Raw genomic sequence first — 27,803 nt, forward strand, 5'->3', positions numbered from 1 at the left:
TCTATGTTCGTAGTTTATGTTTATTTATAATTTTTCAATAAAAGCATTTCAAATCCAGAACTAAAGTTTGTTTCATTGTTATTTACAATAAATGTTTGAGAAAATGGATAATTTTTCTTAAAATCCGAAATATCGTTCTGGTTTCTACGAAAGCAAACTTTATCTAATGAAGCTATTATTAACTTTATTAGTTACGGGTAAAATACAAAATTTGACATTTACAAACCAGCTTTAAAATTCGTGTTGACCGCGATGATAATCTGTACTTGGTTTACGTAACATGAATACTTGTATATTTTTATTGCCGAAAAACGTACGAGCATTAGTATACGTTAATATGCATTGTGATTCCCCAAATCAAGTCACAGACCAGGCCAGAGGCCGATGAATCTGACAGTTTAGCATCGACAGCGCTGCAGGAAAGGCAGCCTTTTAAAACGCGTGTGCATTTGCGAGTCAAACATGAGTTACGGATTACCCCGAAAAAAACCAGCATCCGATGCTGACCTGTCGAAAGGATTAGGTACAAAACAAAAAAAGTTTCTTGAGAAATTGCATAGCGTTAACTAATGAGTCATTGAATATGTTTTGTACGCATTCGTATTTTTCCACGTAAGTTAAGTCCGAACTAAAGGATATCGTCTGAAAGATACGGTTAATCAATTGAATACCTGTAAAGCTGACTGACATTTTATATAAGTGAGAAGTGACTGAAGTGCACAGCTTTTCTTCTAGGGAAAATGACTGAACCGAATAAGTGGCAGGGTGAAATGTATAAATAAATTTCTCAATGTGAAGAATATACATGGATGTTATGTTTAAGGAACACAATGGCGAGCTATCCTGTTTGCTTGGAAAATGTTGGCTTTAACTTTGGGAATCTTCCTCTTCGGTGCAGTAATTACAATTTTGGTCTTACTTCTGCAACATTCGAGCTGTTCAGCACCGAGCTCCGCTGTTCCACAATTTTCCAATTCGTCGATGGATAGTGATGGTAATGTGAAAAATTTTCAATCGTTTGTTACCATGGTGTTTCAGCTGACTGGAAATTGATAATGAAATCTTTACATAACAGTATGAATTCGTGCAGAATGATATGGGATTTATTGATATTTTACACAGGTCTAATTCCGGTTACCTCCTCATTTTCTGACTCAGCGATGAACGGTAACGGTGTGTACGACAAACCTCGACGTTTCCTTGGAGGGTACAATTAATTTGTGTAACTAGTTACGTTTGATTTTAATCTGGAAAATTGCACAGGTCTACCATTCAATGATCTGAGATTCGTCACACGGGACGAGTGGGGCGGCGCACTGCCAACGGAACGCCTAGAAGAATTGAAACATCCGGTTCCTTATGTGATCATCAGTCACACCGCAACGGACTTTTGCGACACGCAGTCGACGTGCACATTTCGGGTCCGCTTCGCCCAGACGTTTCACATGGAGTCACGAAATTGGTCGGATATTACTTACAATTTTTTGATCGGCGGGGATGCTTGCGCCTACATTGGACGCGGCTGGGACCATGTCGGGGCACATACGTACGGTTACAACACGAGGAGCATTGGAATCTCTTTCATTGGCACATACAATACCGTTGCGCCCTCGGATCACCAGATGCACGCACTTGAGCAACTTATTGAGATAGGAGTAAAGTCCGGGAAAATTGCAGCCGATTATAAACTTTTAGGGCATCGTCAAGTTTCCAAAACTCTGAGCCCTGGTGACGCGTTGTATAATATTATAAAAACGTGGCCACATTGGTCCCCTACGCCGTAATACTGTACGAGTATAGTGGATAACTATTACACAAATTAGCAAAGCGCTTTTTGAAGTATGAGCTTTTTTAGAATTGATAATCTTTGCCAAAAAAATTCTATACTGTTACCCTCATGAATTTGAGTAGTCCACTCCCAAATTTATAAGTGAAGTATAAGTAACAATAAATCGGAAAAACGGTTTTTGCACGAAACTTTTCATCGTCATTAAAAGGTAAGAGTCTGTCGGTTCGCCCGACAAACTACCGTAATGATCTCGCAAAGGACCGAGTGAAAAATCTGGAACTGATAGGACTTGGCAGCTAGATGAAAAAGTTTTGAAAGAACAATTAAAAAAACAAGATATTTATAAATTTGTAAAAAGAAATATATAAATTTTTTCATGCCGATCATTTAATTGCAGTCCTATAAGTTTCTAATTTTTTCATTCAGCCGTTTCCAAGATCATTGCGGGAGTTTATCGGACAGACCGACAGACCGACACTTTTCTAAAAACTTGTCGAATTCTAAGGGTTCGAAAACGTAAAAATTCGTTGAGATTAGAAAAAGTGATTTTCGATGAAACCAATATTTTTGTCGTGTCACCAAAGGTGATAAAAAGTAAGAACATAAGAAAAGAAGCAAAAATTACATTTTTATTTGTAAAAAATTATATTGGAATTTACTGTGCTAAATAATGTAGCAGTAAATGATATAAGATTAAAGAAACTTATTCAGTCAAAATCGACATGGAAAATCTATCAAATTCCTTTCAGCACGGCGTCACTCACCTAATGAAGTTTCCGAAATAATTGCCATTCATTTTTTCACAAAATTCTACCAGTGGAGCGCCACATGATACCTTTATGATCCACATGAATTTTCTGACGTTGTCTTGACGTGGTCTTTCGAAGACGGGACGACAACGGAATCTTGAGCCTAATGCGCTGATTCTGATCCCAGTGCCATTCTACGACTCTCATAATTTTCACAACACTACATTCGAGCATGAGGTCACACGCAGCTGATTATTATTAATATTATTTTCCGTTATCTGTAGACTCCAACGAACGTTGGTGACTTCCGATGTTTGTTTTTCTTGGATTTTTCCAACACAATTCAGCTCGCATCTTCTTCTATTATCGTTTCTTCTAACTTGTAAGTCACAGCGTATATTATACGATGATAATTTTGAACATTTGATTATGCTTACACTGTTCGGCGTTCAATCATTATCGTTACTTGTGTTTTGCTGTATCGAGTCTCGCACTGATATCTTTCTGCGAAATTTTATTGCGATAAAGCGACACCCGTTTCTCTTTCGTAATTTAGTACACACACGCCTACATATCAAGGAATATTCACTCTTGCCACGTTTCGAGGTCAATGTAAGAATACTCGAATAAATGAAGATACGTTGATCATTGTTAAATTTCACTTTGAACATGGATCACAAGAAGTCACACCCAACTAAAACATAACAAATTTATTAAAGCTATCACTTACACGAATGAAAATATATTTTCTTTATTCCTGATACCTACAATCATGAGAACGTCTATAAACGTAGCCTCCCCCTTCCGTCCAATACAATCTCACAATATATTCATAATTTCGTAGAGTATTTCAATTTGACATAAAATTTGTATAAAATATATATTTATTGTTTATAAAAATAGAGATACACTATATTACTTTATCCATCTTTGTTTTTTTGTAGGTAATTACAATCCTATATGTATAATGTCATTCAACGACAACTTTATAAGCATCACCGTTTTTACGCACGTGTATCATCAACTTAATTTAAATAACACTGGGAGTGAAAAGTTGATCAACTATCGAAATTTCTCACGTGGTAAAAACTAAAGACTAGGAATGTAACGATCAAGCAGTCGTAATTTAAAAGCATTCCAGTGTAGAAACTGTGTGAATATTTCATTGTTACTGATTTTGTTATTTGAATACGTATCATGTTTGAGCAAATATTCGACCGATTATGCAAATTTATTTACATGTAAATATTTAGGTATATGAGTATTCGAACACTATGATTATCAATTATTTACAGCTACATGTTATGGACTAGTGAGCACATCATAATTATTAAAGATACATCTTAACTCTCTTTTGCTCCTCTACTTAACTCATTGGCACATTACACTTGCATTAATTATACCGTTTACAAGTAACTGTTAAATACATTAAAATGGCACTTGGTTTTGCTATACTAAAACTTGAATTTCGTGATTTCTTCTTCTGAGATATCAGTCTGAGGATGTGTTTAAACTATTCTGCTTTACTTACTTAGCCTTACTTACACTATGATTTTTTATAGAAAAAAGCTATTATGAGCTCGGTATGGGTTACGTAATTTGACCAGCATAGTAGTGAGGCCATTGCTTCAAATCTGCCATTAAATTTTTTCCAGGACTGCGTGTATTGGCAACCTGATTGTGAGCAACCAGTGTATAATTTGGAACAAGCTTTCCTAGTTCTACTCCTCGTTTCAGTAAAAATTGCGCTGCCTTTCGTTGTTTGTCTTTCACCTTATCAATTACATAATTGCCAATGAAAGATATCATGATGGAATTATCTCGAATGTAGTTTTTAATATCCCAGCCCAAACCTTCATAGACATTGCCGTCTCCTCCGATCACAAAATTATAACCAATACTAACCCAGTCTCGAGATTCTACATGCCAATTTTGAATTGTTTGCATTTTTGGTGCGCACTCTAAGAATGTGGAACATTGACTTGACACTGTATGTCCAACGATAACTAATTTTACAGGGTGTGAAAGACTTCTGTTTTGCCATCCGTCCCGCATTGCATATCCTCCCCATCGTTCCCTGGTCAATATAGCCACATCTTCGTCTAAAACTGAGATGTTCTAATCTAAAACATTTAAAATTGAGGCAGGCAGTTGTTATGATTAAACATATAAATTCACAAGTTATAAGCAAGTTACCATACCTGGTAGATGCGGACGCAGTTCATTTTTCTCATCATTTCTCGAGGGTATAGTGAAGTATATAATGGTCACAATAAAGGTGACGGTAATAATTAAACCAACCACAATTCCCAATATATATACCAGATTCCTTGACGTAGCCGAACTACAGAAATTTATCTTCGCATGACTTGTAGTCGTAAACCGGGAATTTGTTTCCTTTTCAAGTTTATCTTAATTCACATGAACCAAATATAACTGACTAAGTAAAGCGTAAATCATGATGAATAAATTAGTAGTTTTTTAGTATATAATAACCATTTATCACCTCTGTAGTTTATTGATTCAGTAGATGTAACAGGGGGTGCAACAGGTGGATTAGCATTTGGATGTGTAGAAGTAGTATTGTAATGTTGATGTATCGTTACTGGAGCATAGAATTGCGTTGCTGGTTTGATCTCAACATCGCTGCTCTCCGTCATATTAACTACAATGGTTCGATGAGTGTTGCCATCAAAACCTGACAGATCAATTACCTGCGCTCTGTTATCCTCTTCGAAATCACAAACTGATGTCAGCTCATCTTCGTCGATATGGTGTGTACTAGAATGCAAACTACTTTGAGAAACGCTGAAGCTTACGACGTCTTTGTTATTCTTTCTTGACATTCCGTTTTCGTTTGCACCACCTATACCATTGTCAACCCGAACTGGTCACTGGCGGTTTTAACGAGCCTGTTTGAAAATGATAACGGCCAAGGCCAGTGTAAGAACGCTGATTGTTACGAAACGCCAGACCACAAGTGCTGCGTAATTCTTGACTCATTGCGCTCCAAAACGACGACAAAGCGTAAATAGATTTTATGCAGAAATACCCTTTTGCGCTAAATGTGTCAAAGGTATAATACATTGAGTTTATCTTCAGTGAAAATAAATATAAAATATCAAGTAAGGGCAAATTCGTTCACACATCTGCAGCAACATTTGAAGAATTTTTGAAAAAAGTTCCACTGTAATGTAGAATCCAATTGGTGTATTGTGCAGTTATGTAGTTTGGAAGTGACCATTGCCAACGTTTACATTGGATGCGTTCCGAAATCAACTTTTCATCATGCTCTAAGTTTTCATCGCTAAAAACTCCCTAGGATAGAGGCAGAGCTAGTCACAAACTTGGCAGCGCGAGAGAGATAAAAGAATATTGACAGCACTGGGAACTAATATCGGAACGCACCAATTGTAATTCGGAATAGCAGTTTTAAAAATGGCCGCCACGATTCAGTATTTTGTAGCGGGAATATTTGAACAAAATATTGTGTACACATTTTCTAGATCATTTTGAACATTTATCAAGAATAAAGAACAGAAAAAGCCTTCTCAATAACAATTTCGAGCATATTAATACGCACAGAACCGCGCAGAACCGAGATTTTCATTCGGCGACAGAGTATTGGCGTTGTATTGGGCGGTTACCGAAATGCGTTTAGTGAACACGTACAGAGGGCGTTACGAAATCAGGGAGACGAAAAACGCGTGTGTAGGCTTTCTCAGGCGTCTCTTTGCTCTATTGAATGACAGTTGTGGCGGGAAAATAACTCTGCTGAGATTGATGTCGCGACGCGGTATCTGAAACGTTTAAATACCCCTGGCATCGAAACACAGCGAATGTAATTTTCGGTGGAACTAATAGGATATCATAAAAATGCTTACGCTGCAGTTCGGACAGTGCGGAAATCAAGTCGGTCACACGTTGCTCTCAACCGTAGCGTCAGACTTGTTTTCCACTAATACCGGAGTGCCGAGTAAACGGAATTCAGATTACGTTCAGGCCGGCTTTGACACGTGGTTTAAAGGGCTGCAGAAAAATGGCAAACACTTGGCTAGAGCGATCCTTGTAGATACAGAGCAAAAAGTGGTGAACACGGTATGCAGCAGCAATGAAACAAACTCCATGTGGACTTACAGTCCAGAAAATATTGTATGCTGTGCAGGAGGAGGTTCTGCTAACAACTGGGGATATGGACATTACACTAAGGGTCCTCAACTAAGTTCAGCGGCGCTCGAAGCAGTGAGGCATGAGGTAGAGACGGTTGATACCTTTCAAGGATTTTTAGCAATTCTCAGCTCAGCTGGAGGCACTGGATCTGGAGTTGGTAGCTACTTGATGGAAAAAATTCGCGATGAATATTCGACCAAGACGATGGCCAGTGGCATCGTATTTCCATACGGATCGGGAGAAGTCTGCACCCAGAATTACAACACATTGTTAACCTTGGCTAAATTCATTGATATAACTGACGTCGCTATACTTTTTGAAAACGATCAAATACATGGGATTTGTGAAAATTTGATTAAAGTCCCGAACGCCAATTTGAATGATTTGAATCATGTTATCGGACAGAAACTTGCTGCCGTATTACAGCCTGTCTTAGGCAAGACAAATATTCTCTCGACGCTGGTTCATCAATTAACTCCCCATCCGCAATACAAAATTGCAACAATAAAAACGTCCCTTCTTGCTCTACCATCTTGTATGCTTTACAGCGGTGACTACAAGTGGAATTCGATTGTTTGGCATCTGAAACAGATGTTAAGAGCTCCCGCTCTCAATCTGAACCTCATTGACATGGAGACAAAAATGCCATCAAACTCAATACCTTCAAGGACAGCTTTTGCCTATTCCAAGTCTGTATCAAACATATTGATTTCACGTGGCTCTTCAATTGGCAATGACACCATAGTTCCGGCTGAGTTGAACGATGAAAAATTGTATGCTGACTGGGTCCCGAATGTAGAGAAAATTGCCCACTTACATCAACCACGAAGACTTCTTGGTAAAGATAAGGTCGCAGCTCTTGTTACCAACAATTCTCAATTGCATCGACCGATTGATGCTATAGTTGACAAGGCCTGGAACACTTACATACATTCAGCTTTTTTGCATCAGTATAAACAACATGGAGTTGAAGAGGACGATTTTTTGCAAGCTTTTGCAAAAGTTGAAAATATAGTCAAAGTTTACAGAGAATTATGTAGCGAGGAAATTCTTTCCTGAATAACAAACATGCACCTGCCCTACTCAACAGACATAACACTATTTATTAATTATTAAATTATCACGAGTTCCTACTTTTACCGATATAATTATTTTGCTTTGATATTTAATTTGTCAACTTTTTCTAAGGAGTTTTTTTGATTCAAGTAATTAATGGTGTACAATCATGACTCCAATCTAATTAAAAGTAGCACCGGGCCAGTGTTTATCTTTGCCACACAGGAAGAGGAAAAAAATATTACATCTTCTATCTTCAATTAATTGTAATTACATGTTATCAAGAGTTATGTCCCGTCTGTTGGTATGGAAAGAAGACTCGATAATGATGGAAATATCTAAACACATGATTTGTGCAATATACTGATACTACGGATCCACACGCTAAATTTTGCAATTTATTCCTCATTCCGATCGCCCCAGATCGTCACATAAAAATGCATGAAAAGTATGCTAGTGCAAACCTGAAGTGACGTATTTTTCAGAAAACTACGTCTTTTCCAAGTAAATTAACACAAATGTTGGAGCATAGTGTGGAAAATAATGAAAAATACGAATGAGAAATCCTCCATTTCATACCGTGATTAGGATAGATTTTCATGGTCACGGTGCCTCAAGCTACCTGCAATCACTTGTCTCAAGTTTTGAGTTCGTTAGATTACGAATGTAATAATTCTGGCCTTGAACGCGAACATTCATACGCATCTACATAATAACATTTCCCAGATCAAAGTCACGGAATATAATGCCTTTATCACATTCAGCGGACACTTCATTGCGGTCTGGACTCAAAGTGAAAACAAGATAGCTAAACGCGTCTGCGATGTACGAAGATCAAACTGCGAATGACATGTGATGGATGAAAACAGACGATTGGGCAAAGAATTAATTTTGCAGAGGTACAATAAACGAGAAACGGAAGGGATGTAAGTTATCCTCTGAAGTTTAAACGTGGGTCGGAGATGAGCTTAATTCTCGCAAAACATCGAAATGATAAATTATAACGCAGGGACAATTAAAATTAATTTATTCGGTAGCTCGCAGATATTGCGAACAGGCTGCGCATCGTTTGCTCTCTATTTATGCGCAAGGAAACTGCAGACAATTTTCCGAGAATGACGACAGCTATTCCAGTTTACTCCCACGCACACTTCTCTCCCCAATGCCCGAGTCGGAGTTTCTATTTCACTGCTCCTCTCGGCTAGCAATGTTCGATCCACTTCTTTGCTATCCCAGAATTCCTGGAAGCAGTTTACTCAGCGGACAAAGCCCGGGGGTTCGCAAAGCATATTATCTAATGAAGGAACGCATAGAGGGTGAACCGATAATCGTCCTAGAAAATTAATGCCGGAAAGAAAGCAATGGTTGAACGTGAGGAGTGAAGTTCTCTTCGATGGTATGAGATGCACAATCTGCGGTACCAGACTGAAATGATTCCGCCAGACTGAGAAGAAAAGATTATGTAAACTAAAAATAATCGAAGAATCAGACAGTTGTGAGGTCAGAGGCAAAGTTTGACACGAATTGAAGCTGTTACGCGTGGCTACTTTCCATGACAATGAAATCGTTTAAAGCTTATAACGATATAGCATAATTATATGTACAAGCGTACAGCGGAAACCAACCAAACGCTGATTGTCGGTGCAATGTCAGGCCAGTACCTTTCACTAGGTCAAGATATCGGTGACCGGAAGTTCAAGGTGATCCTTTCGCCTCTGCCTTGAAAACGCGCGACACATGTCACACGAACACAAGTAGTAACGTATGCAATGTGCAGGTTTCATAAGAACTGCACTTTGCAGGCTGGTCTAGATATACATCCGTCGTTAAGGTGTCAGTCAAAAACGGACCCTGGGAGGATGGATTTCCAGCACTTTTTCTCATCTTTTTATTCATTATTCGAAGGGCTGATTCACCCTAAACTTATCACGTCATTTGGAGGTCCTTTGTGCACCCCTCTGCCTCCCATTCTTGCTTCCTGAATTCTTTATCAACTGTTTAGTCACCCTGTAAAGTCAGGTGGCTGAAACCTTATCTAAAGTCATAAGTTGAAAAAGGAGATGAAATGATAATTAAATAAGAACTTCAACACCGCATTGGCTCGAGTAATTCCTGGAAGTCCTGAACCTCGGGAATGTCGATAAATTCAAGTTTTTCCTTTTGGCGGCATAACGGGCTTCGGGATCCGCAGAGTGTATGATAGTATAGGTACGAGATGGGGGTTGGCGAATAACATCCCTCCCCAAATACTCCGTATAAGGAGTCCTGCAACGATCCCCGGGAGTTCCAAGAACTGGAAAGGTTAAGTCACCGAGAAACTGGGTATGATGTCACTCGGACCTAGGTGTGCGTGGAGCTCGGACCATGTGTATACGTGTATAAGCGCAGGAGGGAAGACCACCCTCTCTGTAATATTGCGCACAGTACCCGGCAGCAACCCTTGCGCCGACGGTATGACGTCACTGGACGATCGACCGCCGACGAAACGAGACGACTCAACGGCTAAGGGCACAACGAACGAGCGGGAAAAGGACGAACGGTGGAGGCAAGGTGGACAACGGAGGAGCAGGAGGAGAAGGAAGGCGGCAAGACACAAACTCTCAACCTGGAGTAAAGCGAAGGGGACTACGCGGCACGGACGTTCGTGGGGCCAGCCGACGCCGACAACGAGTTGAAACCTGCAGGCAAAGTGAACGTGGCGTTGGAGCTGCCTTTTAGCGCTTAGGAAGCGCAGGGAAGCGGGGAGAGGCAAGAGGCGAGAGACGAGAGAAGCGGGTTCGAGAGAGAACGGATCGAGCTTCGTATGCTTCGGCTTCGGCGTCCCCCTGCAGGCTGAAGGCGTTTCGAGGTAGTGAGGAGCACGCACGCGACGACGCTAGGAGCCGCACCACCGGACAGCACCGATGTTATACGCCATTTTGTGTTAGTGTCAAAGAGACGCGTTGGTCGCGAGTATCTGTCCCCGTAGGGATGTTTTTTTTCTTCATTTTCTCAAATGAATGAGATCTCCGTGGTGGACATTGCCGTGATCAAGGAGGTGTGCCAGTGGAGCAAGGCACTATCATCGAGGTGCTCTGTGTTCATTTGGTGCGATATTTTATGTTATTATACACACCTAACGCAAGAGAGTAAAAAAAAGTGCTAGAGGAGTAATATATTGTAATATATACACGCGAGATAATGAACATCATTCGACGAGAGGTATTATTAAGGTGAAGAAAACGACGCGTGATACCTCAACAACAACAAAAACGCCAGCAGGATTTGAATACATTTTACGCGACGGCCAGGTAAGAGGAAATAACACGAGTTTACGAACGCGTGTCTTTATAAAACGCAACTACGCGTATTTTTAACAAACTGAAATCTTATTTTCCCCGGTCAAAAGCACTGGAATTATGGTTTACGCTGAGTGGAAGAAAAACAACAACATCCAATAACAAACGGCCATGCATTTACCTACGATTTCTGGACCTTGCGCTGTAACCATATTAAATTGTGTAAGGTATTAAGGCAGAAAGTGAAAGCCTTTAACTAACGCCGCGCGTATGTTATACTTCGTAAGTGCTGCTCTGTACATGACCCGAGAGATATAGATTTGTTAACTAAATCATTATTATGCTTATGTCAAAATTTGTCAATATCGTTGGGTCTCCTCCTCTCGCCGCGATCACTTTGAAATCATGAAGATTCTCCTCAGCAGTAGATACGAGCCTTGATCGTTCTCAAACGCCGGTTCATCTACACGCACACTCACCATTTTCTATACATATACGCCGCACACGTCTGTACAATACCTTTACACCTACAAACATTCTAAACTACCTGGAGCGGTACAGTCCAGGAAGACTTCCTGCCCCTGAAGCACCTGAGGGTCTGATCGCAGGTCTCGCATACCTGCCATAGTTTGTCCCGAAACAGGTTACACAACGACAGAAGAATGTTCACTCTTTTTTTCTCTATCCTCTGCATAACTCAATCTTTTCTTCTGTATGATCTTATTTTTTCCACACCCACTGTTTCGACCCTTGCTAATTAAATGTACTCCTCTACTTCTTAACTCATTCTCAGCGAAGTCTACGTGATTTCGTATTTCTCTACGATCCCTCCACAAGACAGACATTAATAGATGAATAATCAATCACGAACACTCCGAATTCTGAACATTGATTTACGTCCAAAATAAGTCTGCCAAGATGTGGATTAGGTTATAAAAATCCTGCACATGGATATCATCGACCACAAATTGCGGTGGTTGAAAACACATATCGTTGCAGAACAATGCGGAAATGTGAATGCCTGGAAAAACACTGTATGTAAGTGCAACGTTTAGTGCAACGATTTTATTGTTTCTTGAATAAACTTTAGGGATAGAGGAAAAAGAGTAAGTGAAAGAAAGCCTGGGCATGTACCGTTACTACAGAACCCAACGTTTTTACCCACAACACAAAGACAAATCTACAGTTCTTGAATTGTAAAAAATCCATTTTAAACAACAACATTCACTATATACTTAGTATTGTTTGCCCACGTGATAACCGCAATGAATACTCATTTTCTGCATCACGTATGTAGAGATTTAGGACTCGATAGACGCATACACGCAATCACAATCAAACCAAAGGGAGGTGAACACGCAACTGCGTGCAGTGCGTTGAATAAAAAGAAAAAAAAAACGAGAACAAGAAAACAAGGACCGCAAGCGTTATGAGCAACACAAATTACGTGCATGAGCAAGGAAGAAAAGGTGTTCACGCGAGTCACGGAGGTGAGTACTCCTCGGCGTACTATACTGGTCAATGGCTTTGGAGGACCGTGGATATCGTATATGCGTGCAAAGAAGATGCACCTAACTAAGTCAGGCGGCGAGAATTTTGTGCTGCCAAAAAGTGTAGAATAAGAATGAGACGAAATAGAGGAATGAAAAAAGGAATGCTGCATCGCGCTGCTATTTCACCAAGGAGAAATACCTCCCGCAGTTGCTGAGACACACACACACAAACGAACTTGTGCCGCAGGCAACAAATCCAGTAGGTATGGTGGGACAACCGCAGAAGAGTAGATTTTCAGTCATTCATATGGCATATACAGAGAGTCCGGAAACCCAAATGATTTCTAACAGCGATAAGGACTTATAGTCTGCTTGGTTTGTTCCTGGCGCAGGGGTGGACGTTGGCGTGGATAGAAGTAATAGGAGTGGCTGAGGGGAGACACGGGGAGGGAATTGACGAGAAACAAAGGTAGTGTGGTATTGTAAAGGTGGCAGTAGTGGTAGTGGGTGTACGTGGTAGACGCCCGGTGGGCAAAGTGCGCGAGGGTAAAAGGGACCCCGGTCGTATAGCCGTGAACGGAATGAAACGAAATGAAATTGCACGGGGCCAAGAATTTCGTGTACCTTGACGGACGGGGCTAAATGAAGGGGGCTTTACCCAGAGGACTGCTTCACACTGTGTGTACAGTCCTCAGGAAAAGCTTATTTTTCTTCGAAGACAACTATTAGGGTTCTCTATCCCCTGTCCAGGTACATACATACCTGGCTAGGGACAACTAACAACGTGCCAAAGGAAGTGGAAATAATCAACGGTGTTATGCCTAACAACCAGTTTACTGCTAGATACTTTGGTCGGGCTAATATAAAGAGAGTTCCAACATATGCTAAAGGAAAGAACTTATATGGATATTGGAACGACAATCCAGTCGCTACAATCAATTCAGTTACATGCCGGTGCTGTTCAAGAATATCAAGATACGCGGAAGAGTAGCCAGCAGCAGTTCATGCTGATGCGATATGCATTTTTAATCAAATGCCAACGACGGAAATTCCCGTAGCGTACATTTCGAGTCTGCAGAATGTGATACAGTTATCAGCGATACGATAAAGTAGGCGCGGGTAAAACTAAATTCAAATTCAGCAGTTTTTGTAACGATATATCCATTGCTGCAAACAAGAAAAAATTTCTCCTATCCGTAGTTCGAGATCTACACATGCATTCATAGTCACACACACGCTTGATTTTCCGCCAATTACCGATTTCAACGATGACCTCCCCTGACACTTCTAATCACATTTGGCTTCTATTTTCGCCTGCAGGATTAGGACGGTGAAAGCAGGGGCGCGAGAATGCGCACCCCGGCAGAAGCAGACACGCTGTCTCAATCCGAGGCCTTCGCCTTCGATACTTCAGAATTGGAAAAGGCGGCAGCTGCGGTTAATCAGGTTGTTCTGTCCGCTTCCCAGCCGGAGACACATATTTTCACCAACAGGTAAGTCGTTTCAAACTTCATGAATAAAAACCCTTTTTTTTCTATTCACGAGAAAATGTTCGTTTACACTTTAGTGCCGATTATTATCGACGTTATATACGTTCATCTACTGGTCTTTCGTCCACATTTTTTCTTGTGGAATTTCAAGTACAAAAACTCGTCTGCATAAGATATAAACTTAGATGCGGTGCATAGCGTATGTATGTACAAAAATGCTTCACCGCCGCTGCCGTACAGCATCAACGAGAATATATAGTCTGGAAATAGCTTTACGTTGCGGTTCGAGCCTTTTGTTTCCTGTTTTATAGGAGGATGTATTACTGCAGAAATAGAATGTAAAAACACCGGGGATTTTTGCGAGCACAAAATCATATGATATGGCGATGGTGTTTTTTTTCTACTGATGCTAACAAATTTTCCGCCACTGTGTGGAGTACGAACCGTATATATATCAGACTTGTTATTTAGGCAAAATTGGTGTCCTTGATCCCTTCTCTAAAAACCTGCACATGAATCGAAATCTCCATTTGCAAATTGTAGATGCGATGAATGTTATGCCAAAAATGTACGTTTCAAAATATTCTACATCTAACCGTAAACACTATATTAGTATTAAGTGCAACAGCGAAAAAATGTAATAAAAAATTTAGTGATCATGTAGTACCAAGTAATAATAACACGATACAAAGGGATATAGCAACGCATCGGTTTTTGCGCGCTTAGAGTGTCACTGGCATCTGTTTGACCTTCGGTGCAAGGTTTTAAAAATAAATCACGAGTGTTTACAAACGAAAGACCAAGGAGATAAGATCTTTGTACCGGGGGTTAAATAATAGATATGGAAATTAATTTTTAAAGTATCGAATAGTTTCGAAAGAGCATTAACTGAAAAATGAAAATTATATATATATTAGGGAATAATCTAATTTTTACGGACAAAAAAAAAACCATTGCTGTAAAAGAAAAGAGTCTCCATGTTTTTTTCTTTCGATGACAATTAAGTCTACCATTTTCTCGATGTTCCGAAGTGTCAACTTACTCGCGAAATCTCCAAGTGAATATCCACGGTGATGAAATTTTGGCGTTTGCTGTATAACTTATCTGCAAGAACAATCGAAAATTGTGCTAATCGTGCAGATGTCTCTTTGTTCGTTCCAGTGTATGCACCGCTTGCAGCTCGTGTTAATCATCTTTACCTTATACTTTGCGACCACAACATATCTGCATGGACAAACATCTTGTTTTATTGCAATTTGACATTACATAGACAGGAAAAAAAGAATACACAAAGAGACTCGTTTGCCAAATGATACGAGAACTTTTCGCCTGGTCATTATCGGAACGCCACAGTCCCCTGAAGAGAAGTCCCCTTTTAAGTCTTACAATACAACTATACAAATGGTTTGAAAAAAAGGAGAAAACTGAACAAGCAATACTGAAAGACTTTGAGTTGTTGCTTCCCGAACTTGAAATAATAATACGAAATCGCAGACTCTAAATATTGCGAAACACGCGGTTCAACGATCGGTCGAGTTTAAAATTACCACTAAGTAGTAGAAGATGTCCAAGAATCGCAATCCGTCGCGTGTATGTAACCGGAAAGATTGCGAATAGCTGTAGGTATCCATATACATGTGTGCATAACATACTACGATACACATTAATTGCTGCGAGGCTAAACAAGCGGCATGATCCAAACGGACGCGGCAGTGGGGATTGAGTAATGAAGATATGTACCTACATGTGTTATTGATATGTCGAGTAGGTAGAACGTACTGTGTGTACGTCAGTTAAACGTCAAGGCCCACACGCGAGTTTCGAGTTATCGTTCGCTAATAGGTCTGTCTCTGTGGAAAAACAAGTCGCGGTTTAGTAGGACTGGTTGTGGGAGTTTGGCCACCACGTGACACACCACAATAGTTGGCTTCATGTATGTACTACTCTGCCACACACGGTCTGCAGCACATACGTCCGCGCATCGGCTTCGGGTCTGATGGGACCAGGGTTTGGACTTTGGCGAGAAGTTGGAGTGGCCGGGAGCAAGAGAAAGGAGAGAGGTGTCAGGGGGGAGGGGGTGGAGTTTACGGTAAACGGCATCGACAATCGACAGTATCGCTGGCGCTTTCATTGGTGGCATTTGTACTGAACGGAGTTTGGTGCCGCGAGTGAAGAGATAAGTGGTTGGAGGATAATCGTCGAGACTGCGCAGAGCGTCGTGTGCCTTGCTTGTTCCTTTATTCATTATTATTATTTTTTTCCTTTCCTCATTTTCATCGTCTCTTGACTTGTTTCAATCCTGCCAGACTCAGCTTCGTTTCGTTTTTATCTGGTTAATCTGAGAGCTCGAGAAAAATTTGGCTTTTCTTGGTTTCTTTACTTATCCACCGATTATCTGTGAACATTTGGTTTTTCCCTCACATTGCCCGCCGTGAAACGTGATTATCCCTACCGTTTTCTATAATAACTACACCGTCGTCTCAGCCGTCTGTGATTGTGATATTGCAACAAGTGTGAAGTGCGGTCCATATGTTTGAAACGAAACGATGGTGTTTGCAGGGTTTTTCGTCAAAAAGACACACGACGATGAGAACACGGTACCAGTCAATCTCACCTCGAGGTGAGTTGAAGGCCACCATTGATAGTCGGTACTTCTAAATGCAACACGTCTGTAGACAACAAACCGCTGGAATGCTCCCCACTCGCGTTATGCGATAAGCGGCCTTAATGGCCTAGGCATGCCACCTACCTATATTACACTGACAAAGGACGATACGCTATTGGCCACATTACGATTTACTCTCCAAAACATGAAGCAGGAAAGCGACGCTTGGCGTATTCTTTTTACTAGATCTGTGATTAGTTGTACCGAAATGAGAAAACTTGATTTACTCTCGTTGTTATATCTATCTATCCATCATCATGGAGAGTTCAAATAATACGCTATTGCTATCGGCCTTTGACGTCAAGTTCACTTCGTTTTATCACTATGTACTCTATAGTAGCATTCTGAGGTAAGTCCGCCTACAAGCTGCAACTGCAGACACGATGTGTCTACTTCCACATTCGGTTGCGGGATGAGGATGAATTTAGTAACGTTACTCTGACAATGCATGTTTAGGAGAACTCGTTAATTCGCACCTTTAAGATCTTCTGAAATTTGATAAACCATGATAAACAGAATATAATCATATTTTTGAAAGCCAAATACTTGAAAGTCATTCGGAAATTGTATAGCAATGAGTTTTTCCCTCATGTTTCGTTACGTTAACGTCACTAACTTCAACTTCGTACTGCGGGTCTGACTTCAGAATCTGCATTATTCAAAGTCTGTTGTCAGGTGGTAAAAAGTTGCTATTAAGGAAGATTCTGTATTGACTCTGTAGTAAGAGTTCCTACAAAGTCTTCTCAAATTATTTAACCTGAGGGCAAGGCTACTAGGGTACTCTACGTCGTGTTTCAGGTCACACATAACACTTTACACGTGTAAAGGTACTACACATCTTTGCGGGTACTTCAAATTGCATCAACCTACCTTCAATTCGTTTCAATCAAGAGATAAGACCACGGCTTACGCAAACTCGCGAATTTTTACGACATTTTAGGAATTTCAAGAAGCGCGTACAATTAGACTGTGTACAGTTAAACCGATTTCGAAAAACAATTAAGCGACGGACGAGTTTACCGTTAATTTTATACCTACGCCATGACAATTATCATCGTGTTGCCAAAATAGGCGCGTAAATAATGTCCATGAAAACGCAGGTAAAGCGAAAACCAGAATATACGGTTGTGTAGCGATACGATTTCGAATGTTTATATAAGTAGTATTATTTATCATCGGAAATGGGGAATCTGTTTGAACAACCATAGTTGAATATCACGCATTACATTTTCGTCAGAATGTTACGTCTTACCCACCGCTGACCCTTGTTTCGTAAATTCTTTACGGATACACACAAATACCCGCTTTCCTTGAACTTCAGCTCATTGTCAGAGTTTCTCTCTCGAATATATTCGAATTGTCATCTTTAGGAATCGAGTAAAAAATGTAAACCTCTCTGTTAGAAACCTAATCGAGTCTTTCGAAAGCGTACCAATCGCTGCTGATATGAATCAACGAATAAGAAGTAAAAGTAAAAAAAGGATTTTCACTTTTCTTCACATATTATATATGATGTGCTGAAGAAAAGTTGCTCCAGTTACGTTATGCATTATTATGTTGTTTTATTGTTTAGAATCTTGGTCTCGTGACCACAGATTACAACGGGAAAATACACACGGTAAATTTATAAACCGGTGGCGTTTCTAGCGGATTATAAAAACAGCAGCGAAAAATTTTATCTCGTAAATTTAACGTACAATATATGTGAGACGAATGAATTGTTATAATCGCCGTCAAAATACGTCGACGACGACATCTGTGCTATTATCCCCCCTCTTTTATCTCAACCAGCTTTTGTACAAAAATTGCCGTAGTAATACCGAATCGTGAAATGCGTAGACGAAATTTATACCAATATATTTTCTGTATAATATCGGTTAAGTGTTACGCAACTATTCTATATACCGTTTGATATTCGAATAAAAATTTATGACATTCTAACGATCTGCAGAGGACACAATCGCGCCGTTGCCATTACGCGGTAGAATATTAAATAACTTGTCGAGTTTACTTAGGAATAAGGCAGAAATTATTATTATTATACAGATTAGGGAGTATACTATACGGCTTCAAAGTCGTAAACGCGTAGAAAACACAAGCTTTCCCATTGTCTGAAACTGCATACAGCTGCATTGTCTCAATATCAATGTTCAATCACTTGCTGCAAATACTGTGCATTTTTAGAATATATATATATATTATATATATATCGAATCAATGTTGTTTTTTAAAAATGGAATGTGGATATAACGCAACGAGGAGCAATAATTACGTATGCTACGAATAGCAGCAGATACCTTCCAGCACCTACGTCACAATTGTGAGATACTATTCTCGATGGAAGAAGGAGGTGGAGGAGGAGGAGGATCAGAAATGCCACCCACTTGATATGATCGTGACGCAACTACCGTCAAAGAATAACGAGATAGTAGCCTTGTTTGTTTCTCATACCCCGCGAATCTCGTGATCAAACATCAAAGTGTTACGTTCTGTATCCATATACATCTGTATTATACAATGTATGTGAACATTGAGAACGGGGAATACCAGCGATTTATTCGAAATGTTACTGTAATTATACATTTGTGAGACAGGAATTAGTTCATAGTCGGTCGACAGTGATGTTATTAAAAAAGATTATTTCGACGATATCGAAGAGAAAAAAAGAATAAGAATTCATGATAATTACATCAGTCATGATGTGAGAGTTAAACCGATTAACGGAAATTTGGAGTCTGGATTTTAGATATTAAACTTTGATTTCTTTCACGTAATTAGTAAAAGGAAAAATAGTTTTGTGAGATAAAGTTTGTTTTTTATTTCAACATGCTGTGACCTACCGCTTGTATTTACTATCAACCGAAAACTTTAAGACTTATTTATCAACGTGAAAAAGACAAAAATAAACTTTATAAATAATAAACGAAGATTTTGGTTACTATTCGATGTATAGAATCAAAATTTATTCATTTAACCCCTTCATTGGCATTGATGCAATAGTGCATCAACCCTTATTTCCATATTTATCTTGCCATGATTTGAAATCCACGCCTCACTCCGGGGTTTTGGGCTAGCTGAATCCGAATTTGAAGTCACAATTTGGAAATTTAAAATGGCAGCGCCAATGTGGCGTACAAAAATCAAAAACATTACTCGATTTAGGTGAAAAATAAACCGTTTTTTGCACTTTCGATCGCTATATTGGATCCGCTATTTTGAATTCTTGAATTTCAACTTCAAATTCCTAATCAGCACCCTCAAAAACCCTAGAGTACGAGTCTTCAGGATAAAAAATTTTCCTGCCATTTTGGAAACTTTTTTCGAATTCTCTGCCAACGAAGGGGTTAAATATGAACCCAAGGAAATTTTTAATTTTTTTTGTTGTTGACCTGTGTTATAAAGAAAATAAAAATGTCTTTAATCGCTCATTGCTACAGTATAATTGAATATACTTGTCAAATCATACAGGATAAAAATGGAAACAAACTAATTTTTTGCTGGACACATTCACACATCAAATTTCTGCAATTTTCTCGTGAAGAAATGAGGATATATTTTTTTTTATAAATATTAAAAAATCTCTTATTTTCAGCATGCTGTGTATTCAAGAAGAGTTGGGGCAGCTGAGTGGCATTGCTGGAGGACTAACGATCGCTAGTCCTCATGAAATACCATTACCTGATAGCAGTACCACAGAGAGCAACAGCAAGTCAAGCGGGAGTGGAACAAAGTGCTCTCCCGTCTCTGGCACTCTAGACGCTCAAAGATCCGGCTGGATCGAGGGTATTTTTGGATGTCTTCGGCCCGTTTGGACGATAATCGGAAAAGCTGCAGTTAACGAAATTAAAGGACACCAAAGTATGTTTTACTAATTATAATTGATCCGTTTATAACTCGCCGTTTGTTTTAAATTATACGCACTAATTATATGAATATCAAAAATCGGCGAAGATTTGACTCGTTCAGGTGTATTAAAAAATGTAATATTCATTTGGAAACAATACCTACGAATAGTTGATTTTATAATTATGTTCAGCCAATGACTGGGAGATACCGTTCGAATCCATCAGCGAACTGCAGTGGCTTGGTTCAGGAGCTCAAGGTGCGGTGTTCAGGGGAAAACTGACCGGAGAAATAGTAGCTGTGAAAAAAGTTAGAGAACCTCGTGAGACTGATATACGCCATTTGCGCAAGCTCAATCACCCAAATATTGTAAAATTCAAGTAAGTCTCTGCGTGTTGAATTGTCATTGATAATTAATTAATAATTACGTATTGTAAAAAATTGACTTACAATATAAAACAAATATTAACAAACCATAATGTTGATCGCTTACAGAGGCGTCTGCACACAAGCACCATGCTACTGTATTGTCATGGAGTTTTGCCCGTATGGACCACTGTACGATTTGTTACGCGCCGGGGAACCTGTACCTCCTCCTCGTCTCGTTTCTTGGGCAAGACAAATTGCAGCTGGAATGCACTACCTGCATTCTCACAAAATTATTCACAGAGATTTGAAAAGTCCCAAGTAAGAACAATTGGAGTTGATCCTGTCGCTAGTTGATATCTGACGATGGAAGTTTCATAGATTTTCAGGAAGAAGACGAGTATTTATTATTCACTCTGAAAACCTCTAACTTTTTACAACTCTTATATATTTAACAATCTTCAATGCTCACCTTAGGCTTTGCAAAATTTCATGGTAATAAGTCATCATGTTTTTCAGTGTCTTGATTGGTCGTGGAGAAGTCGTGAAAATCAGCGATTTTGGAACGAGCAGAGAATGGAACGAGATCAGTACGCGGATGAGTTTTGCAGGGACAGTTGCCTGGATGGCCCCAGAGATTATTCGAAGTGAACCTTGTTCTGAAAAAGTTGATATATGGTAAACGATTTTATTTATAATCATTTGTCAGTGCAAGAATATGTGTAATGATTTTAGAATTAGAGCTAGCATACAATGTATTTTGTTGTGAACATGTAAACCACTTTCAAGGTCTTACGGAGTTGTGCTGTGGGAGTTGCTGAGCGGAGAGATACCGTACAAAGACGTAGATTCCTCAGCGATAATTTGGGGCGTGGGTAATAACTCTCTTCATCTGCCAATTCCCGCCAGTTGTCCGGAAGGCTTCAGACTTCTGGTCAAACAGTGTTGGGCTGCGAAACCACGTAACAGGCCATCCTTTAAGAATATCCTAATTCACCTTGATATCGCAGCTGTGGAAGTGCTCAGCAGAAAACCTGACGAATATTTCAGAACACAGGTAAATATTTCTCGGTTTGAAATTGACGGAATTCATGTAATAAATGATGAGACGGGTTTTTTGCACGCTGGCAAACCTTATGTCTGACGTTTCAAATCCGCATTTAACGATCCTCAGCAATCCTGGAAGGAAGAAATCAGGGTGCATATGAAGCAAATGCAAACTAATAGTTGCAGCACACCAAGGTTTGAGGCAGATCTTATTCGTCGCAGAGAAGATGAGCTGAGGCATGCCCAGGATATCCGGGAACATTACGAGCGCAAGCTCGAAAGAACAAATAATCTCTACTTGGAGTTGAGCGCTGTTTTATTACAACTTGAACAACGCGAACGGGATGTTGTAAAGTGAGTAAAATTATACCTTCGAGAGTGATACTCCGTCTCCCTTCAAATTTCGAATCAACGACCAAAAATCCAGATTGTTTACAATAAGAAAATTGAAATTTGATTGAAATATCGATACTGCCAGTACTGCAAACAATATCACCATGAAAAATATATCCATTAATCATTTCAACTCTACATTCCAACTTCTAGTTTCATAAATAATACTACAGTCTATTGTCCGATTTGTATAGGAGAGAACAACAGACTGGGCACAAACAGTGTAAAAAACGGCTGGTACATCCTTTGCTGAAAGCTCAAGAGAGGCTCCACCGCAAACGTAATCCAACAATCAACTTGTCTACCTCATCGACACCAACGACTCCACCTTCTCCTGCTGAATCTCCGCAGGTGAATAATTACTTCTTACCTCCACATCCGAACATTTGAGAACTAGACTTCCTTACCATTAATAATTGATTATTTACCATTTACATTTCGCAGAGTCCAGTGAAAGCGACTTTATATACGCAATTGAATGAATCTAATCAACCAGAGACGGTATTGGCTCCAAGCAATAGCTTTAAACAGCGTAAATTCAGACATCGTAGAGTAGGCTCTGGTTGTGGTGTCAGCTCCAGTCCTAGGACAAGTCCGCACCATGAAAGAAAAGTAATTATCATCGGAGAAACAGATATTTTTTAACGATTTTATCGAGGGAAATTAAACAATCATACACACCTTTAATATGGATTTCAGAATACTGACGCAGCTCATCATCGGTATGTCGACAGTCAAACTCAAACAGATGTGATGGATCTGAGCGAAACTGATTTCAGTCCTGTTGCACAGACCGCTTCTATAGACAAATTTGTATTGGAATTATCCAGCAGGCAATCGTCGTCCAGACGCAAATCCGAATGCCTCAATGGCAATACCATTAACTCAGAAACTCACTACAGGATGCAATCTAGTCCCTGTTCAAGCCCTGAACCACCCGACGAAAATCACATAAACGGAAACGAACGCCTTCGAGATTGCAGCGACGACGATAATCTTGAAACCTTAGGTCGAAAAGTCAGCGAGATACTTAATGCCAATAGGCTCATATCGTCAATTGATAACGGAAATTGTGACGATGTTATTATATCGCACAGGTAAGGAAGAGGGCCTGTAAGAAAAAATTTTTACACACGTATCTTCCGGAGCTTCCATTTGCATGGATACTAACTTATTTTTCATATGTTTCATTTTTCAGCAGGGGAAAGGAGGAACTTATGAAACTACCAGGTCAAATTTGTGGCATCATAATAAGCGGAACTGATGTACACAATGATTCCGACCTGAAATCAAGACCATGTTCAGACAACATAGATTCGCTTTGCAATCACGAGGATGAGGCGTGTGAGGAGAGTTGGTCTGATGAAGAAGGCGAGGATCCTAGTTACACCTATAATTTTTCTCTTCGGCGTAGAAGGTTCGTAAACCAAACGGCGACACAAAAACTATCAATAACAGAGCCGATTTTTAAATATTAATTTTTCGATCCTTGCAGCATTGCGAGAAGGCCTATTGGACCTGGTTGCAGAATGAGAAGATCCAAGCAAACGCTGACAAACACTGAATGTGTACTTGCTTCTGATGAAGAAAATACTTCAGAATACTCACACCCGCCATCCAGTCAATCGTCAACTCTAGAAAGCAATCCGGATGTCCAGCGAGCGTTGCGACACATACAACATTCACAGAAGGTAAAAAATTGACGAAATTTTTATGAATAATAATTTTTCACCGAGCATTTTTACCATACCTTGAAAAGCGGTGTATAATGTTAATTTTTATCACTTTATTCTGCAGAGAAAAGTTCTAGACGATGAGGGCACTTCTGATACATCCAGTCAATCGGAAACTGACGAGGTCAGTGATACAACAATTGCATCACAGCCGACAAAGGCACCTGTAAAAATTGAAAGCACAGTATAGGGTACAGAAAGTAGTTTGATATAGAAAAAGAAACAAAAAGAAAACCTGAATTATAGACTATATAAAGATAAAATTCGCAGAGCATTACCATAACATATAAGGAAGTTTGAAACGTTGATTGAAGATTCGAAATTAATAAAAACAAAAATGTATTGCCAGGTAACTGCTGGATGAAAACGTGTCTTATACATTCTCAACACTTTCTATGCAATAAATCGACTACTTTTAAATGGTTTATAAACAGGGTACAAAGAGATAAAAATAAGAAAAAAAAAACACAATAATGCCGTATTGATCCGAATATCAAACAAGGATTTTTGTTGTTGACAGCGACCGCCAAAATCGTCCTCGTTTAAACGTCGACCCGTCTTATTTGCGAGTAACTATGAAACACATCCTAAAATACTGTCTCGGAATTGGGGGTCGTCTTATACTCTGAACAATACGATAATTGTTTGTTATTTTTCTTTTTTTTCTTTCAAAAAGAAACGTAGTAAATGTTTATGGGTGAAGTGAACCATGCTCACAAAACCTTACTTGAATTACCTTAAATACGTTTTGTCCTTTTCACTCCTTCAGCGAGACCAAAAGATGAGATACACCCAAGTTGACTCGAGTAATGCTTGTGAATTTACCTCTTTCAATAATCCTCGGAAGCCTTTTTGATTAATAATTCTTTCACATTCCATAAAGACACACGATTCAAGTGACAATGAGATATGTAAAGAAAAAATGAAGTCCATCGATTAAAATAATATCAGAGGTAAGAGAAATAGCAAAAGTGCCATATAGGTAGCTATAGCGTATTATGTATAGTATAAGACTTGTTAACCGACGACTGCAGTGAATTAACTATAACAAATAATGAAAACAACGCCGCAGACCTGAGCTTTATCTGAAAGTGAAAAAAAAGTCAACACGTTATCAAAGATTATCACTACAAAATTTGTATTATGGTTCATATGCTTTGCAGTTTGTTCCGTGCAATGTGAATATAAATGAATTTACAGTACATTTCTTTTTTCTCCTTTTTATATTACGGTTACACATGTCAGAGACTCGAAAGAGATTCCATCTTTAAATTGTATAAAAAAAAAAATATTCGTTAAATTTCGATTTAATTTATATAGTTCCTTTTAGTAAATATTTTAGTCAGTAAATGTTATCGTTTCATGTAAGTAAATACTTGTTTGTGAGAGCATAAATGTGGGAAAGATAAAATGGAAAAACTTGAGCACCAATTTTGCAACAGTGAGAATTATGATGAACGAAATTTTTGCAAAGTTTAATCAACTCATCTGGCAAAAGTGACGGGAGATTGCCGTTTTTAAAAGTAATATACTGATGTCCTAAAATTTTCACTTGTCGGGTGCCTTATTTACTCAAAATGAAAATAGTATTCATGCTTGAACTTTTGTGTAATAAAACAGAATTTAACTGGGCGAGATTCCAATACCACTTATTAAATATAGGTGTACAAAAAGATGCACATGTAAAGCAAAATATGCAAGTGATGATGTGAAAAGTACAAGACTAGGTGATAAAGTTTGAAAAATTTCTCCTTAACCCTGGAAAAATGTACTTAAAATATTTTCATTAACTTTCAAATTGTACAAATGCTGTGGCACCTTCTTTCCTTAATATTACAAATTGTGATACATTTTTGAAAAACTGATAAGTAAATGAACAACAATTGACGAAGAACACTGTATAATAAGTATATCCGAGTCAATGAAAAATTCATGGTTGCACTTGGAATCTTGCAAAAAATTTTCCTGCCACAAAATTGCCTAGAAATGATTATTTCTCCATTATATCTTTTAACTTTTAATCTGAATTTCGAAAATCACTACCTATAAAATATTATAATAAAGAAAATCGGTTCTTGAATTTGCTCTCAATAATACTTTAGATTATAGTCATTTATATTTTTATTCAGGTAACTCGGTCGTTGAACATATTGATTCAATCCCTGATAATGTATTTAGCCAATAATTGAAACCCCTCAACCTGTATATCTATATGTTGTAATTTGTGTTTAGTGAAAATTCAGGAAAAATGATGTAGCCGATAGAGACCCTATAACTATTATTACCCTAACTGTAATTCTAAGACATAATCATAAAGTATACATAATACGACCCATCATGCGACGTTTACTCATCCTAACATAAATATTTATTTCCTAAAATTCCATTTAAAGTGAGTTGCAAGAAAAATTGTTACCCGAAGTATGTTCAATGTATACTTCGATAATTGTCTCTAAGTTAATTATACATTAGAAATACATTATTATACGAAATTACTTGTAAGGCAGAAGAAAAACGAGAAAAAAAAAAAAACACAAGAAAAGTGAAAGAAATTATAAATTTATAAGTGCATTTAGATTATATTACAGTTAATCATCTTTACGATAATAGACCTTTTCCAATCAGATGTCCAAGTATCAAATATATAAAATCAATACTTCTCTGATGGAAAATTTCAATATTCTCAAAACTTGATTTCGCTTTTTAAATTTTCTAAAATACATGCTGCATACGTTTTTTTTTTATAGAAATTTAATATTTTGAAACATTGAAATGTTTTTTTGTAACTTGTAGACTCAACCGTATTTCAATTTTTATGAAAAGTAAATCGTTTCGAGAGAGAACGATATTTAGAAAAGATTTTTGTAACGAACTATGTGCAACTATGTGTATATTATTAGAAAAGGTTTGTTATTGAGAAGATGTAAAGAAATAAGTGCCTACAGGCAGGTGATTAAATTGACAAAATTATATTTCTTAAGACAACTGTTGGTTTCGAAATTGATTGAAATTATAACCATGTGCAATTTTTCATAAGAATTATGGATGACATGCAGCAATAGATGCCTTTAGCATCAAATAACTTGTAATCATGTGTGTAACGCAAGCATATTATTCTATAATAATTCCAAACGAAAAACCAGAGGAAAAATATTTACAAAAGAATGAGAAAAAAGAATTATTTGAGCATTGCTAATAATAAGAAATAATAATTTGCATTCATCTCATGTACCTGCTTCGAAACTCAAATTGCCTTAATGACAATTATAATAAAAATGTAAATATAGACAATACATTTGCAATTTCGGGAAAAGAGAAAGAAAAAAAAATTAATAAGAACCTAAGATACGATATGATATACATATATGTGTTATGCTCAGTAAAAAAGGAATCACTGTCCTTCAATATGTGTAGGCACATGTTGAGTTTATAATGCCCATATGTAATAATGTATCCACCGAATTTATGCGTAGTAATAGGCTAAATAATTTCTTTCACAGAGTGGCAGCTAAAAATGACGACTGGTTCTGTAGTCCTATAATCTTAGAAAATAAAACACAAATTTGTGTGTTGATTCTATACATACAATAAAATTCTTTACATCCGTATACCTATATTATATATAATGCTTATACCTGTATCCTCTTTCATCGCCCTAAGAACCTTAGCGTCTAATTAAAGGCTTATTGAGCGACTAACTGTATCCAATTTTTCGAGGACAACTCGATTAG

At 38.5% G+C, this 27,803-nt stretch overlaps 5 protein-coding genes across 6 annotated transcripts; 3 read left to right on the forward strand and 2 right to left on the reverse strand.

Moving 5' to 3' along the window:
• Nucleotides 1–462: 462 nt before the first annotated feature.
• On the forward strand, nt 463–2,138 carry LOC124404637 (peptidoglycan recognition protein-like). Its single transcript, XM_046878972.1, has 4 exons — nt 463–523; nt 824–994; nt 1,123–1,173; nt 1,264–2,138. Exons 1-4 carry the CDS (start codon nt 463–465, stop codon nt 1,782–1,784), a joined length of 804 nt encoding a protein of 267 aa, XP_046734928.1. The 3' UTR covers nt 1,785–2,138.
• A 1,990-nt stretch (nt 2,139–4,128) lies between these two features.
• On the reverse strand, nt 4,129–4,593 carry LOC124404638 (peptidoglycan recognition protein-like). Its single transcript, XM_046878973.1, has one exon. The coding sequence runs from the start codon at nt 4,591–4,593 to the stop codon at nt 4,129–4,131; it is 465 nt and encodes a 154-aa protein (XP_046734929.1).
• LOC124404902 lies at nt 4,557–5,714 on the reverse strand. Its single transcript, XM_046879388.1, has 3 exons — nt 5,045–5,714; nt 4,740–4,949; nt 4,557–4,661 (listed from the first exon to the last, which is right to left on the reverse strand). The coding sequence occupies exons 1-3, from the start codon at nt 5,382–5,384 to the stop codon at nt 4,657–4,659; spliced, it is 555 nt and encodes a 184-aa protein (XP_046735344.1). The 5' UTR covers nt 5,385–5,714; the 3' UTR covers nt 4,557–4,656.
• Nucleotides 5,715–6,297: 583 nt separating this feature from the next.
• LOC124404897 (tubulin delta chain-like) lies at nt 6,298–7,769 on the forward strand. Its single transcript, XM_046879382.1, has one exon. The coding sequence runs from the start codon at nt 6,415–6,417 to the stop codon at nt 7,765–7,767; it is 1,353 nt and encodes a 450-aa protein (XP_046735338.1). The 5' UTR covers nt 6,298–6,414; the 3' UTR covers nt 7,768–7,769.
• Nucleotides 7,770–10,206: 2,437 nt separating this feature from the next.
• LOC124404893 (mitogen-activated protein kinase kinase kinase 12) lies at nt 10,207–25,038 on the forward strand. Of its 2 annotated transcripts, XM_046879376.1 has the most exons (14): nt 10,207–11,054; nt 13,856–14,028; nt 20,283–20,548; nt 20,727–20,913; nt 21,029–21,220; nt 21,419–21,577; nt 21,689–21,956; nt 22,074–22,300; nt 22,534–22,690; nt 22,784–22,951; nt 23,039–23,436; nt 23,541–23,756; nt 23,835–24,030; nt 24,137–25,038. In XM_046879376.1, exons 2-14 carry the CDS (start codon nt 13,886–13,888, stop codon nt 24,260–24,262), a joined length of 2,703 nt encoding a protein of 900 aa, XP_046735332.1. In that variant the 5' UTR covers nt 10,207–11,054; nt 13,856–13,885; the 3' UTR covers nt 24,263–25,038. The 2 variants fall into 2 exon arrangements, with proteins under 2 accessions (XP_046735332.1, XP_046735334.1); XM_046879378.1 differs by lacking the exons at nt 10,207–11,054; nt 13,856–14,028 and adding an exon at nt 15,802–16,645.
• The last annotated feature ends 2,765 nt before the right edge of the window (nt 25,039–27,803 follow it).

Source organism: Diprion similis, chromosome 3, assembly GCF_021155765.1.
Source record: "Diprion similis isolate iyDipSimi1 chromosome 3, iyDipSimi1.1, whole genome shotgun sequence".
Taxonomy (NCBI): domain Eukaryota; kingdom Metazoa; phylum Arthropoda; class Insecta; order Hymenoptera; family Diprionidae; genus Diprion; species Diprion similis.